Below are 14,592 nucleotides of genomic sequence, written 5' to 3'. Positions count from 1 at the left end.
GTGGAGAAGGGCCACACCAAGAGAGGTGGGGGGTTTGCCCAGGGCTGTGAGGGCCGCATGCAGCCTCGCCCACAAAGGTCCCAACCTGTGTTCCCCCATCACAGCACCTCCCCTGAGCCACCCAGGGGACTAAGGACTACAGGAGGTGTTCTGGCCTCAGGGCTCACTCACTTCCGTAAGGGACCCTTGATTAGATGCAGAGAAGATGTGCCCCATGGCAGGGGGAAATCACAGCCCCTTTCAGACCCTAGGGCGACCCCACATAGGTGGAAATGAATCTGTGCTGATCAAAATGATCTGTGCATATATCAGATCAAATCAAAGACCTCACAAGAAAAATAAAGAAATAAGACCTCCCAAAAACATCCCCCTTAAGGTGTCAGGACACATCTTTCTCCCTGCCTCTGCCTAAGCCAATGGAGCAAATGCCACCAGCCCCTCAGGCCAGCCCTCAGCCCGGTTCCCCTGCCTGCCCTGCATTCTTGGGTCTCTCCCTACCTCCTGCACTCCTCCCACCCCCTACCTCCATTCTCAAAGTCTAGCTCAGAACTGGTCTTGCCTTCCCCACCCAGAGGAGAAGGCCCCTGGGCAGCCAGACAAGGGTCCTCCCAGGTCCTCACACTCCCCCAGCCTGGGCACCCAGGGAGTTCTGCAGGCCCCCGGTGGGGGTGGGGGGAGGAGGGAGAGGCCCTACCACTTTCAGGGCACTCAGGACCCGCTTCTCAGTATCTCTGGAATTGAGGAGCCAAGAAGGATCACAAGGATCACCCTTGATCCAGCCATGAACTCTGAGAGGATGCCAACGTGTGGGTGTGCATAGTAGCAGTGTTCTGGGCAGAGCCCAGCGCTCACACTCCAGGCTCCTCTGCTCTGTGGGGTCTCTGCAGCCCTGGACATCCACAGGAAGCCAGCCCAGGAAGCCCAGGAGATTTCAGTGGGAGTCTCTGTTCCATGGAGTCCCACCCATCCTCACTGGGGTCACCGTCACAGGCGCTGAGCTGGGAATCAGGCCTGGTGCCGATCAACCTGAGCGAGCCCTGTCACATCTGGCTGTCTGGCTCCCCACATGTAAACTGGCAGGACTAAACACCACAGTCCATGTTTAAGGGCCACTGGCCCATCCACAGTTAAAGTCAGGGGGAGGCTCTCCTCTCTGGGGGTTGAGGGACCACCTACCACCACACACCCATCTCCTGCCCCCAGCCCTGCTCCTGCTGGGTTTAAGACTGGAGCATAGGAGAGCACACTCCCCGGGCCAGCCTCTGGCGGTCCGCTGAGGCCCAAACACATGAGAACCTGTTGGAGCAGTTTGGGCACCAGTATCACCTCCTCTTCCTCCTCCTCCACTTACTTCTGAGTGGGAAGGGGCCTCGGGCTTTTGAAAACTCGGCACAGGGCCAGGTCATGGTCACAGGCAAAGGCCAAACTTTACCTCCCCCCACCCCATCTTCCTCTGAGAGCATAAGGTCAAGTGAAAACCAGGGTGGGCCTGCGTCTGAGAACAGAGAGGGGGGGAATGGGGAAATGTGATGGCCAGGGAGGAGGCGGCAAAGTCACAACACCCCCACCCACACAGAGACACCATTCTGTCACCCGCACTCCCGCCCAGGGACATGCAGGCCGGCCGGGTCCAGGAGCCCTGCTGGGGCCGGGCAGGGGTCCTGCCCGCCCGGACGAGGTGCCGGAGCTCCGGGCCGCGGCGGAGGGTGGGCGCGTCGGCCGCCACCTGGCCGGGCCCCACGTCCGTCCCAGCCCCGCCGGCGTCCGAACCCGCCACTCGCGCCTCTCCGGGGCCCGCGCAGGGAAAGTTCCTGCAACTTCGCGGGGGAGGCGGCGGGCGCGGGGCCTGGGCCTCGGGAGCCCGGCCTCCGCGGCCCCGCTGTCAGGCGGCCCGGCCGGCCGGGCGCCCCAACTTCCCGGCCCGGCCCCCACCCGCGGCCCCCCGCGGGCCCGCTTTGTGAGCGGCGGCGGCGAGGGGCGCCCGCCCGGCCCCGGCCCCCGCCCCGGGCACAAAAGGGCGCGCGGCCGGCGGGAGGCGGCGGGCGGGGGCCTGCGGGGCGCTCACCGGGCCGGGCAGAGGCCGGGGGCCGGGGGCCGGGGCCGGGGCCGGGCGGCTGCGCGCTCACCTGCCGTGGAACCAGTCCTTGCAGGCGTCGCACTCGATCATGAAGCGGGTAACATCGTAGGGGAGCCGGCAGACGCAGTACACGGGCACCGTCGCCATGTTCGCCGCGCCGCCCGCCCGCCCCTCGGCCCGCGCTGCGCTCCCGGGTCGGGCCGGGCGGGCCGGGCCGGGCGGGGGCCTGGGCCGGGGCCGGGGCCGGGGCCGGGGACGGGGCCGGGGGCGCACTACACTCCGCGCGCACCCGGCCGGCGCGTCCACACAAAGCGGGCCGCGCGGTGCAGGGCCGCGCCGGGAGCCGCCCGCCGGCCCGCGGGGCGCAGGGCGCGAGTGTGCGCGGGGGACGGGCCGCGCGCGGGACACAAAAGGGAATGGACGCGCGGGGGCGGCGGGCGGAGAGCCGCGGCCCCACCGAAGGGACCCCCGGCCGCCGAGCGGCCTCTACGTCAGCGCCCCGGGTGGCGCCGCCTCCGCCCGCCAGCCTGGGCCGCCGCTCCCGCCGCGGGAAGGCGGGCCGGGGACCGCGGGGAAGGCGGGCCGGGGTACCCCGCCGGGGGAGAAGGTGGGCCGGGGGAACACTGCTGAGGGAGAAGAGGGACCGGGGGACCTGCCAGGAGAAGGTGGGTCGGGGGACCTGCAGGGAGAGAAGGTGGACTGGGACACCCCTCCAGGGGAGAAGGTGGGCTAGGAGACTGTCATCTGGAAGAAGGTGGGTAGGGGGATTCCCCGGGGAGAAGGTGGACTTAGGGTGCAGGGTGAAGGCAGGTCTGGGAGACCCTCTGGGTGTGAGGTGAGACCCCGAGGAGGAGGACGATGTCCTTCCTGGTTAAGAAGGCCGAGGAGCAACTACTTGGCTCTAAGTTTCATCTGATAAGCAGCGGAGCAGGGGGCAGCCAGGGGCGGGGGGTTCCTCCTGTTCCCTCCTCCCTCCTACCTTACCGACTGAGTTTCTGGCTGGAATACAACTTCCCTTTCCCCCTTACTCCTGGCTGGGGACAGCCCACCCTCCCTCACACGATCTATGGACTTCCCTTGATGCTCAGTCCTCAGAGGAGGATAGAATTCAGGGGACCCGGGAGCATGCTGGCACGGGTCAGCTCTGTAAAGAGAAAGGAGTTACCTGGAATTTGAACTGCCCAGGAGCCCTGGAGGGAGCCCCCAGGCCTGAGAGACCTAAGATGCAGGGAGGACAGCAGGTCCCAGGCCTCCCGTCTGTGTCCCAAATTGCTGAGTTCTGCTGGTGGCAACAGGGATATAGGAGGAGGGGGAACCGAGAGGTGCTGCAGTGCCCAGTTGCTCTGGGCCCAGCATCCTTTGCCCTAAAGTGTCCTCCCTCCTCACCTGTGGTGGTCAGGGTCTTTGTTGAGTGTGAGGGGGGAGGGGGCCTGGCTCTGAGGGATCTTTTCCCAAGGCGTTCTGTAGGAGGCTCTCCCCTGCCCCCTACCCAGCTGCTGCATCCTTTGGGCATCCGTGATCATTTCAGGATGCTAGAACAGAGCTGGCTCCTAATTCAGAGTAAGGAACCTGTCCGTGCTCCCTCACTCTGTTGGTCTTCCCCACCCTCCCTAAGCAAAATATGCATGGTGCTAGGAGATGCTGGCCACCACAAGCACAAAATTCCCGACTTGGGGCAGGAAACGTGGTCCAGCTCACCTCACAGAAGCGTCCCTGACAGGTACTCAGCCGAGGCCTACAGCTGCTAAGGGCAATTTGCTCCACTTGTAGGCAGCTCTCCCTCCTGTTGAGTCAAAATCTGCCTTCACATTGTCAGCCACCTTCCCTCTACAGGTGACCCCTCAACCGCAGCTTCAGCAGTGACCAGGGCAGGGCCTTAGCTGGGAGGGACAATGTGAGAGTGGGGAAAAAGAAGATGGAGAAGGGGGAAGTGGGGAGAAAGGGATTGTCTCCCTCCCTCACCCTCTCACACATTGGTTAGCTGCCCAGGATCTGGAGCACAAGGTCTTCCAACCTGAATTCTAGCTGTCACGCTCCCCTCCAGAGTCTTTCCTCCTGGTGACAACCTGGATGGCTGTGGAAAGGGAGTGACTATTAAGCATTGTCCACAATTAACACCCTAATGTGAATTGGTGCGGATAAACAGTTCTCAGCCTGTAGATCAAAGTCTGCAAGGAGGCCCAGAAGAGTCTGGCCTGGGCACTGCTGAGTTACCTTCCCCCATGGCAGTACAGAAGCACTTAAACTAGCAGTGTCCACATCCCCCCACTTATCATCTGTCGAAGCCAGAAACTTCTGGAGACCAACTTGACTGTGGGCAGTCCTCATCTCTGTCACTTCCATTTCCTATTTTACAAATAATGATAGTAGGTACCCAGCATTTGTCAAATGCTTACCAGGTACAGTGCACTGTGCTTAGTTCTTCAAACATGGACCAGAATTCACCCAGCTGCTTATAAAGCATCAGCATACCCCCCTGGGTAGTGATTATTACGTACTCAGCACTCACATTGACACCTTAGGTGTTACTGCTGTCACTTTAGAGATAGGTATATAAACAGGTATCAGAGAGAGGTATAGTACTGGTGCCATTTTTCAGAAGTGAAAACTGAGGCCCAAAGCAGTTGAATGCCTCATGGAGGAGGTCAGCTGGCTAGTGAGAGGAAGGAGCAAGCCAGGAACCCAGACTTCTCCAGGGCCTGAGCATGCACTGCCACCCCTCTGTCACCTCCCGGGGCACCCTGAGCACATACACTAGGCATGGGAGCCCATCCTTGACCCCAAGTCCTTCACTGCTGACCTCTGGGATGGCTCTGGCCACCCTGAACCACCCACCTCCACTCCTTGCCCTCCAGGACTCCCGTGTCTAGAGCTGTGTCCACTTGCATCTGGAAGTGTCCACTGAAATACTTTCCTGTTACTCAACGCTCTTCCAAGGCTGCCTGCCAGCTACAGACTAAAATAAAACTCAATACGGGTCCCAGACTCTTCCTCTCTTTGGTTTCTCCCAATGAGTTCCCTCTTATCCCCCATCAGAAAGCCTGCCTTATCTCTATGTCCTCCCTCTCTCTCATTCGTTTACGTCAACATATATCGAACATCTGCTGTGTGCTGAGCAGTGTTGTAGCCATGGAGCACTCAGCAGCCCCAAGTGTTGTGGAGCTCATATGGCAATAAAGGGAGACAGCAACACATATAGTGGGCTAGGTACCACAGTGCCCTGGGGAAACTGGCACAGGTTGAGGACTGGGCAGAGGCGGAGAGCTCCTGAGGTGACCTGGAAGCAGAAGCCTAGAAGGGGTGAGTAGAGGAAGGAGAGCAAAGGGAAATTACTTGCAAGGACCCAGAAAGGAATAGGGGTGGCCTTAGCACTCTGCCACGCTAAGCTCAGTGGCCCCTGTATGTGGTCTGCCCCTTACCTCAGCATCCGTCCCCCAAGTTTGCCCCATTCCCCAGGGCACAGCACCCATGTGTCTGTGCAAGCATCAAGACCTCACCATCCACCCCAAGAAGCCTGGCATGCTGTAGGGGTGAGGGGGGTGGGCTTCCAAACTACAAGGCCATGTGCTGCCCCTCTACCTTGGCACTCTGGTGAAGCACGACTGCAGTGCTGCATACCCTGAAGTGAGCATCTGAGGACATGATGTGTTTTATTCACCTTATTACCCAGTGGAAAAGCAGCATCTTCCAGTATGTGTTTATTCACTCACCTACTACTCAACAAAGTGTACTGAATTGCAGGTACAGGGCTTTTGTGGGGTTTTTTTAATTGTGGTAACATACACAGCATAAAATTTACCATTTTAACTGTTAGTCAGTGTACAGCTCTGTAGCATTAAGTACATTTACAATGTTGTGCAGCCATCACCATCATCCATCTCTACAACTATTTTCATCTTTCCAAACTGAAATTCTGACCCTAAATCCCTATTACCCCTTACCTCCAGCTCCTGGTAACCACCATTCTACTTTCTGTCTTTATGAATTTGACTACTCTAGGGACCTCATATAAGTGGCATCATACAGTATTTGTTCTTTTGTGATGCTTATTTCACTTAGAAGAATGTCCTCAAGGTTCATTCATGGTGTAGTATGTGTCAATTTCCTTCCTTTTTAAGAACGAATGATACTTCGTTGTATGGCTATGCCACATTTGGTTTATCTGCTTACAGTTGATGGACACTTGGGTTGTCCCCACTATTTGACCATGAGTATGGGTATACAAATATCTGTTCAAGTCCCTACTTTCACTTCTTTTGTGTATATACCCAGAAGTGAAATTGCTGAATCATATGGTAATTCTATTTTTAACTTTTTGAGGAACCACCATACTGTTTTCCACAGTAGCTACAGCATTTTACATTTCCAACAACAGTGCACAAGTGTCCTAATTTATCCACATCTTCATCAACACATTATTTTCTGGTTTGGGATTTGTTTTTTGTTTGTTTGTTTTTATTTTTTTTATAGCCATCCTAATGTGTGGGAAGTGGTATCTCATTGTGGGTTTTTTTGAAGTAAGTATTTTGATTGATTTCTCAATGTATAGTTCAATATAATAGTTTTTAACGGCAACAATTTGGTTCTACTGAAATTCCATGATCATTGTGGTCTTGATTTGCATTTCCCTAATGATTAGTGATGTTGAGCATCTTTTTATGTGCTTATTGGCTATTTATATACCTTCTTTGGAGAAATGTCTATTTGCATCTTTTCCTCATTTTTTATTTGAGTTGGTTGCTTTTAGTTGAGTTGTAGAAGTTTTTTATGTAGTCTGGATATTAATCCCCTCTCAGATATATGATTTGAAAGTATCTTCTCCCATTCCATGGGTTGTCTTTTCACCATTTTGATTGATCATGTCCTTTGATGCACACAGTTTTTTAATTTTGATGAAGCCCAATTCATCTGTTTTTTCCTTTTGTTGCCTGTGTATTTGATGTCATATCTAAGAAAACATTGCTAAATCCAGTGTCATGAAGCTTTCCACTGTATATTTTCATCTAAGAGTTTTGTAGTTTTAGTTCTTAAGTTTAAGACTGATCCATTTTCAATTAATTTTTGTATAGGGTGTGAGGTAAGGGTCCAACTTAATTCTTTTGTAGGTGGTTATCTAGTTTTCCCAGCACCATTTGTTGAAAGGACACTCCTTTCCCCACTGAATGGTCATTGCACCCTTGTCAGAAATCATTTGACCATATGGGCTAAGGGTTTATTTCTGAGGTCTCTGTTGTATTTCATTGGTTTGTTTATGTATCTTTATGCCAGTACCACACTATTTTGATTACTGTAGCTTTGTGGTAAGTTTTGAAATTAGGAAGTGTGAGACCTCCAACCTGGCTCTTCTTTTTCAAGATTGTTTTTGCTCTTCTGGGCCCCTTACAATTCCATATTAATTTGAGGATTGTCCTCTCCATTTCTGCACAAAGAGCTATTGGAATTTTGACAAGGATTGTGTTGAATCTGTAGATCACTTTGGGTAATATTGATATATTAACAACAGTAAGTCTTCTGATCCATTAACATGGGATGTCTTCCTATTTATTTGTAACTTCTTTAATTGCTTTCAGCAATGTTTTATATAAGTTTTCAGTGTACAAGTATTTCGTCTCCTTGGCTAAGTTTATTCCTAGGTATTTTGTTTGATGCTATTGTATGTGGAATTATGTTCCTAATTTCCTTTTTGGATTGTTCACTCTTAGTGTATGGAAATAAAACTGATTTTTGTGTGTTGATTCAGTATCTTGCATGTTTGCTGAATTTGTTTTTTAGTTCTAACAGTTATTTGTAGCATCTTTAGAGTTACCAAATCTTGATGATTTTACATGACATAAGATCATGTTATCTATGAACAGAAATAATTTTACTTCTTCCTTTCTAATTTGAATGCTTTTTAAATTTATTTTTCTTGCCCAATTACTCTGGCTAGAGCATCCAATAGCACGCTGAATAGAAGTGGTGAAATGGGCGTCTTTCTATTGTCCCTGATCTTAAGGGAAAAGCTTTTTTTAGTCTTTCACCATTGAATATGATGTTTGGTTTGGGCTTTTCATATATGGCCTTTACTACACTGAAGAAGTTTCTTTCTAGCCTAGTTTGTAGAGTTTTTTGTTTGTTTGTTTATCATGAAAGAGTGTTGAATTTTGTCAAATGCTTTTTCTGCATCAATTGAGATGATAATTGTTTTCCCCTTTATTCTGTTAATGTGGTCTGTATTACATTGATTGTTTTTTTTTTCTTGATTTTAAGGATGTTGAACCATCCTTGCATCCCATAAATAAATCCCATTTGGTTAGGGTGTATGATCCTTTTAATATGCTGTTGAATTTGGTTTCCTAGTATTTTGTTGAGGATTTTGCGTCAGTGTTTATAAGGGATATTGTTTTGTAGTTTTCTGTTCTTGTAGAATCTTTGTCTGGCTTTTGTCAGGGTAATGCTGGCTTCATAGAAAGGATTAGGAAGTATTCCCTCCTCTTCAGTTTTTGGGAAGAGTTTAAGCAGGATTGATGTTAATTTTTCTTTAAATGTGTGGTAGAATTCAGTGCAGCTATCTGGTCCTGGGCTTTTCTTGGTTTTTTATTATTGATTCAATCTCCTAAATAGTTATAGATCTATTGAGATGTTCTATATCTTCATGATTCAGTTTGGGTAGGTTGTATGTTTCTAAGAATTTGTTCATTTAATCTAGTTATCCAACGTGTTGGCACACAATGACTGCAGATGTTATAGCAGTGAACAAGGCATACACCATTCCTACCTCCAAGGAGCTCATATGCCAGAGCAGGAGACAGAAAACTAATAACTGTCTTGGGGGGAGATATCAGAAAGGACATACTAATTCAAGGTTGGATGTGTGCTTTTGTATCAGATGAATGCATCTGATGAATGCAAAGAAAATTCTAAGAGCTTCTTGGGCTACTTGGACCATGGTGATCAGAACCAGAACCAATTGAAATGAAAAGTAAGCCACAGGAACTTTGAAAGCCGTCTGGGTTTTTCTGATGGGTACGAAAGTGTGCCCTTCTTGTTGTCCATCTCTAGGATGGCCCTGTGATGTTTGGAAGCAGTGAGTTTGTAGACCAAACTCACTCAGCTGGATGACCATATAATTTATTATCCAAAAGGGTGCTATTAATAAAACACCAGAACAGGGGCAAACAAGGCTATTCTGGTCAAACTGGGACCAGGGTGGCCCTCCTATAGCCCACACTGGGGTCACTCAGGTCTGCAGGGATGGACATGCACAAATGCCACGAGTGATGTGGCGCAATGAGGTCTGGCTAGGTCTGCTATGGGTGCCAGAGCCTGCCAGACACAGCAGGCTAAAGCCAACCAGAGTACCCACCCTGATGTAGCTCAAACTCTGCCTGGGTAATTCCCACCTGGCTTCCAGGTCATTCGCCAGAGGATTCCCTGACACCTTCCTCCACCATAGTAAGTTCCTCCTTTCCTCTGCATTTTCCTTCATAGAGCATATTATAATTGCTGTTGCATTTTCACATGGGTTTATTTTTTCTCATTGCATTTCCACATGACTGTCCACTCAGGTGAAGTGACACAGCACAGAGAGCTCTCTATTCTGCTCATGGATGAGTCCTCAGCAACAAGCACAACGCCAGCCCCAGTAGACCCAGATGACCAACAGGTGGACAAAAGGACCAGTGGAGATCCAGGAATCTGTCTAATCAGGGAAGACCTAAGATCTTTCTTCCCAGATGCATGGGTTTGGGAGCACTTGTATAGGACCCAACATGGTCGCTGGGTTGATACCAAGTGAGGACGAGACCCTCAGCCTGAAATCAGCCTCCATCTGTCTGAGAGGCAGGGCCATAGTTCTTGCTACCAAGCAGGTTCATTCCAGGTAGAACCGTTCACATTCAGGTCTGCCTGGGCCATTTCCAGTCACTGTTCTGGGTGTCAAGAAAAAAGAAACACATGCAGCCAGAGCTAAGTCACACCCAGCTAAGGTTCTGGGGTGGTGGTGCCCACCCCCCATGGTTTCAGAGACCCCTGGGCAGAGTACAGTCTGCACTTAACAGGACGGCAGCATACAGAGCATATCAGCTTCCTGCGGCTGCCATGTCAAGGTGCCACACTGGGTGACTTAGGACCACAGAAATGTGTCGTCTCAGGGTTCCAGAGGCCAGAAGTCTAAGATAAAGGTTCCAGCAAGGCCATGCCCCCTCTGAAGGCCCCAGAAAGGGTCTGCTCCAGGCTTCTCTCCAGCTTCTGGTAGCTTCTTGGCTGTGGTAGCATCAGTCCAGCCTTCACATGGCCATTTTGTTCCTTTGTGTGTATCTGTTTCTGTGTCGAAATTTCCCCTTTTTATAGAGACACCAGATTTGTTGGGTTAGGACCCACCCCACTCCAGCAGGACCTCATCCTAACCTAACTAATTACATCTGCAATAACACTATTTCCAAATAAGGTCCCACTCTGAAGGACTGGGGTCAGGGCTCCAAAATATGAAAGTGGAGGGGACACAGTCCAGCCCATAGCACAGAGTGAAGCATCTAGTGCAGAGCTACTTTGGCCCTGTCTACAGGTCCTCGGGTCATCTGTGGCCCAGTCTGTGCTAGGGAAGCTAATAGAGCAAGGAGCAGAGGACAAGCATTCAATATCCTAGGCCCACATGGGCAGGGCAAAGACAGGGCTCCAGGCAAAGTGGCCTCTGCAAGGTTCATTCGACTAAGTGGGGATTAAGGAGTAAAAGGGGGTAATAAATTAGTCATTCTCAGGAAATGTGAGGGTAGAATAAGTTCCCTGGAAGAGAGAGCTACTCCTGAGAACACGTACATTAGGAAAGAAGTGGCACCCAGTGCGGCAACAGGCTCCCTCTGAGGCCAAGAAGGGGGACGAGGAGGGAGGTGTCCGAAACTCTTTGTCCTTGCAGGCAATCATATGGATGAGGGTACAACTGCTGAATTATTTCTTAACATTCTTGCCTTGGCCTGGGATTTTTGGAATCAGGAAAGAGCCAGGGCATTAGACATTCTCTGTCAATTAGAAAATGGTAAACTGAGGGCACAGTAAACCTAAGAAGGGATATGTCACCCTTGCTGGCAATCGAAGCAATGCAGATGAAAACCAGAAAACCATTTTCTGCGTCATTCTAGCAAAGAGTCAGGGTCTGGTCAGCACCAAGGACCAAGACAACCTACCCTCACATCCCACCCTTAGGCAGTCCTTCTAGTGAAATGCTAACCACCTGTAGGGTGTGCATGCCTCCCAGGCTGTGACCACCTGGAGACTGGTCACAGCCTCTGAAGGGCCACCAGCATGCCCAGAACCCTCACCCTGAATCATTGGCTTTCCCTCTCACTCATGAATTCTCTCCATCCACTGCTTCCTACCCTGGGCCCAAGCCTGACCCCATTCTCCACAGACCACTATCCTTCTCATCCCCCATCCCAGAGGCCCTCCCTGCCTCGCAACCATCACCCTGTTTTATTTTCCTCATCTTCTTGTCTGAAATAGTCTTATTTGTACACATGTATACTTCCCCCAGCCCCCAATTATAAATGCCCATGAAGGGAGGACCCTTGCTGCCCTCTGAGCCTCAGGACCTAGGGCAGTACCCAACATAGATGCTCCATCAATACTGGGGGATGCCAAAGTAAAGCCATTCCAGCCACACTGGGCAAGCAGGTACTTCATGGTGCAGCTACCCATGGAATCGTGGGGCTATGGCAGAATATGAAACGGTAGAGAGAAAGAGCCATAAAATATTTTATAGGTGGGGAGAAAATGTTATAAAACATGTATGATGGTTTATTTTCTGCAAAAAAATTATATATTACATAGAAAAATGATAGAGGCATTAATAAAATATTAAATATTTTTAATATTTTAATATATTATATAATATATATTTAATATATTATACAATGTGTATTAATATATTTTTAATATTAAAATATTTTAATATTAAAAATATTAAGTGTAGTGATTTTTCTTTTCCCTTTTGTTTACCTGTATTTCTTAAAGTTACTACAATAAACATATTACTTTTGAAACCAGAAAAAAATCAGTATAAGGTATTTTTCAAAAAGGAAGAAAGGGGGCAGTGGTTGAGAGTCCGCCTGCATCGCGATGCAGGGGACACGAGTTCGTGCCCCGGTCCGGGAAGATCCCACATGCGGCTGGGCCCGTGAGTCTGCGGCTGGGCCGCTGAGCCTGCACGTCCAGAGCCTGTGCTCCGCTACGGGAGAGGCCACAACAGTGAGAGGCCCGCGTACCACAAAAAAAAAAAAAAAAGAGTTAGAAAGGGAAAAGAAACCCATCAGCCCAGGATAGTATGTGAATTGTCCTATAAGCAACGCTGGGGACAGAATTCAGTCCCGAGCCCCAGAGTGCCACACACAGCTGCTGGTCCCTCGCCTATTTCTGGGTGCCACTCAGGCCATCCCCCGTGATCCTAGTGACGTGGGAGAGATGGCCAGCCTGTCCCCAAGCAAGCGTGGTGTCCTCGGCCTCCCTTTGCTTCCTGCCCAGGCCTGTGCCTCCGTCCCTCTCCCCTCTCCAAACCACAGGGTACTTCTTCAGCGGGGAGGACCTGCTCCAGGGAGGAGGGGGGGTGGGGAAGGGGAAGGGCAGCATCACGCAGTTGTCATGATGGGGACACACTGCTGGCATCTGGGGGTAGAGGCCGGTGGCACTGAGAATACAACCCTCCCTGAAAAGACAGTCCAACGGAGGAAACTTGACAGGCGTTTGCAATTGACACTGGATTAAACGTGCTGGTGAGTCCTCACTGGAATTGAGGTTTCTGTAAAGCAAAAGCCCCCCCTGCTCCCCACTGCCTCGCAAAATGAGTGCAAGCATTTTGGGGGCCATCGTGGCCCTTGGTACTGTGGACCAGAGCATGATACGAACGCAGAGGAGCTCGAACCTACGTCCCTGAGGAACGGTGGGGCCAACACGATTGACCAGACAAGTGTCAGGGAGGAGAGGTGTGGGTGTTTCCTTTATTTCCTCCAAATCCCAGAGCCACAGCCTGTAGGAGTAGAGGGTTAACAGCATTTGGAGTCTGCACACCTGTCAGAACCAGAACACTCAGGGCTTGCTTGGAACAGACTGGCTCAGGACAGTGCCTCGTCGGTCCCGGGCACCGGGGACCATGGTGGATCCCACAGAAGCGTAGGTGGCTCCCAGGGTACAGGGACATGCGGTGCCGGTGCCCAGCCCCAGAACCAGAGGGTTTTCTTTTCTTTTCTTTTTCTAAGACCAGTGTAAATAACCAACATTTATTGGTATCACTATGGTAGAAAAAGAGTTCCTACGCCAGATGCACATGACCCAGTTGTTAAACAGAACATTTTCAAGGTGAACACACATCCTTAACCCAGATTTTTAACCTACTTTTTATGATAGCCAATTTCTCCTCGCCCCCCACCCCAAGACATGTGAGCAACTGCTAATGAAAAGCAGTAAACAGCTACTTGGGCTATAGCATTTTCAACTCCACTCCAAGGTGAAGATTCCAATCACATTCGAGACTTTTCTCTCAATTTTCTCCTAAGGAAAGTTGCTGAGTCCAGTTATTTACAATATTACAGCACTAGCAGAACAATGTCTACAACTCATCGTTGTCTGCTGGTTCTTCATCACCAGTCTGGGGAGGGCCTTCATTTCCATAGTTTGCTAATAACTGGCTGAACAATTTCTTCTAGCTCCTTCCTTTTAGCCTTGAAATCTTCGATGTCGGCATCTTGGTGACCGTGTAGGGAACTCGGCCTAGCTCTCGCGGTCCCCGAGGATCCGGTCAGCTCTCTGCGCGCGGAATTCGGACCCAGGTGTCGGCAGTGTGGACACCGAACCGGACACGGCCGACCTCCCGCGGTCGCCTCGCGCCGGGCCTGGGTAGCAGCGCTGGGACGCAGCGGAACGCGGGCCTCAGGGATAGGAGGAAAGAGGTGCGCGCGCACCGTCAGCGTAGGGAGGAACGGGCCTGCCCTACACCAGGCCCCGCCCTGCCCCGCCCTACGCATGGCCCCACCCCGCTCCACGCAAGGCCGGAAGCGCGCATCCCGGGCGCGTCTTCCTCTGACTAGGAGGCCGGGCGGGCGGGGCCTTGAGGCGGCCCTCCCCTCTCTGACCCCGGCCGCAGTCCCAGCATCTTTGATACCACGTCTTCTGACACCGCCCCCTCTGCCCCCGTCTCTCCCGTGTGGCCACTCCCCTCCTTCCCACCCCGCAGAGGCGGGGACACAGCCCCACCTCCCCGCACCTCCCGGAGAAGCGGTTCCGGAAGAACTGGGCGGGCCATGCGTAGGGGAATGACGGACTAAAGGGCGCCTCAAAGGCTCTGAGCGTGGGCCCCAAAGGGCACGGACTCAGACCCTGTCTCCACCGTTCACTAGCAGTGTGGCCTCCAATAAGTTAAAAACCTTCGGTGGTGATAACAGTGTCATCCTGATAGCACTGCTGTGAGCATTAATTGAGCTAAAACACCTAAAATATAGAATAGTGCTTCTAAAAAGGCACGTCCTGTTTTAGTATCATCATTTAAGGTG

General features: G+C 51.3%; 1 protein-coding gene across 1 annotated transcript in view; it reads right to left on the bottom strand.

Moving 5' to 3' along the window:
• Positions 1-2,276, bottom strand: part of PHF2 (PHD finger protein 2) — a 95,310-nt gene extending 93,034 nt beyond the window's left edge. Inside the window, exon 1 of the mRNA XM_059072925.2 lies at positions 2,127-2,276. Within this exon, the coding sequence (XP_058928908.1) occupies positions 2,127-2,224 (98 nt within the window). The 5' untranslated portion in view covers positions 2,225-2,276. The remainder of the gene's footprint in view (positions 1-2,126) is intronic.
• Positions 2,277-14,592: the final 12,316 nt, after the last annotated feature.

Source organism: Kogia breviceps, chromosome 8 (assembly GCF_026419965.1).
Source record: "Kogia breviceps isolate mKogBre1 chromosome 8, mKogBre1 haplotype 1, whole genome shotgun sequence".
NCBI classification, from domain to species: domain Eukaryota; kingdom Metazoa; phylum Chordata; class Mammalia; order Artiodactyla; family Physeteridae; genus Kogia; species Kogia breviceps.
Note: the sequence above shows the minus strand (reverse complement) of the source record. Positions and strands in the feature narration are given on the sequence as shown.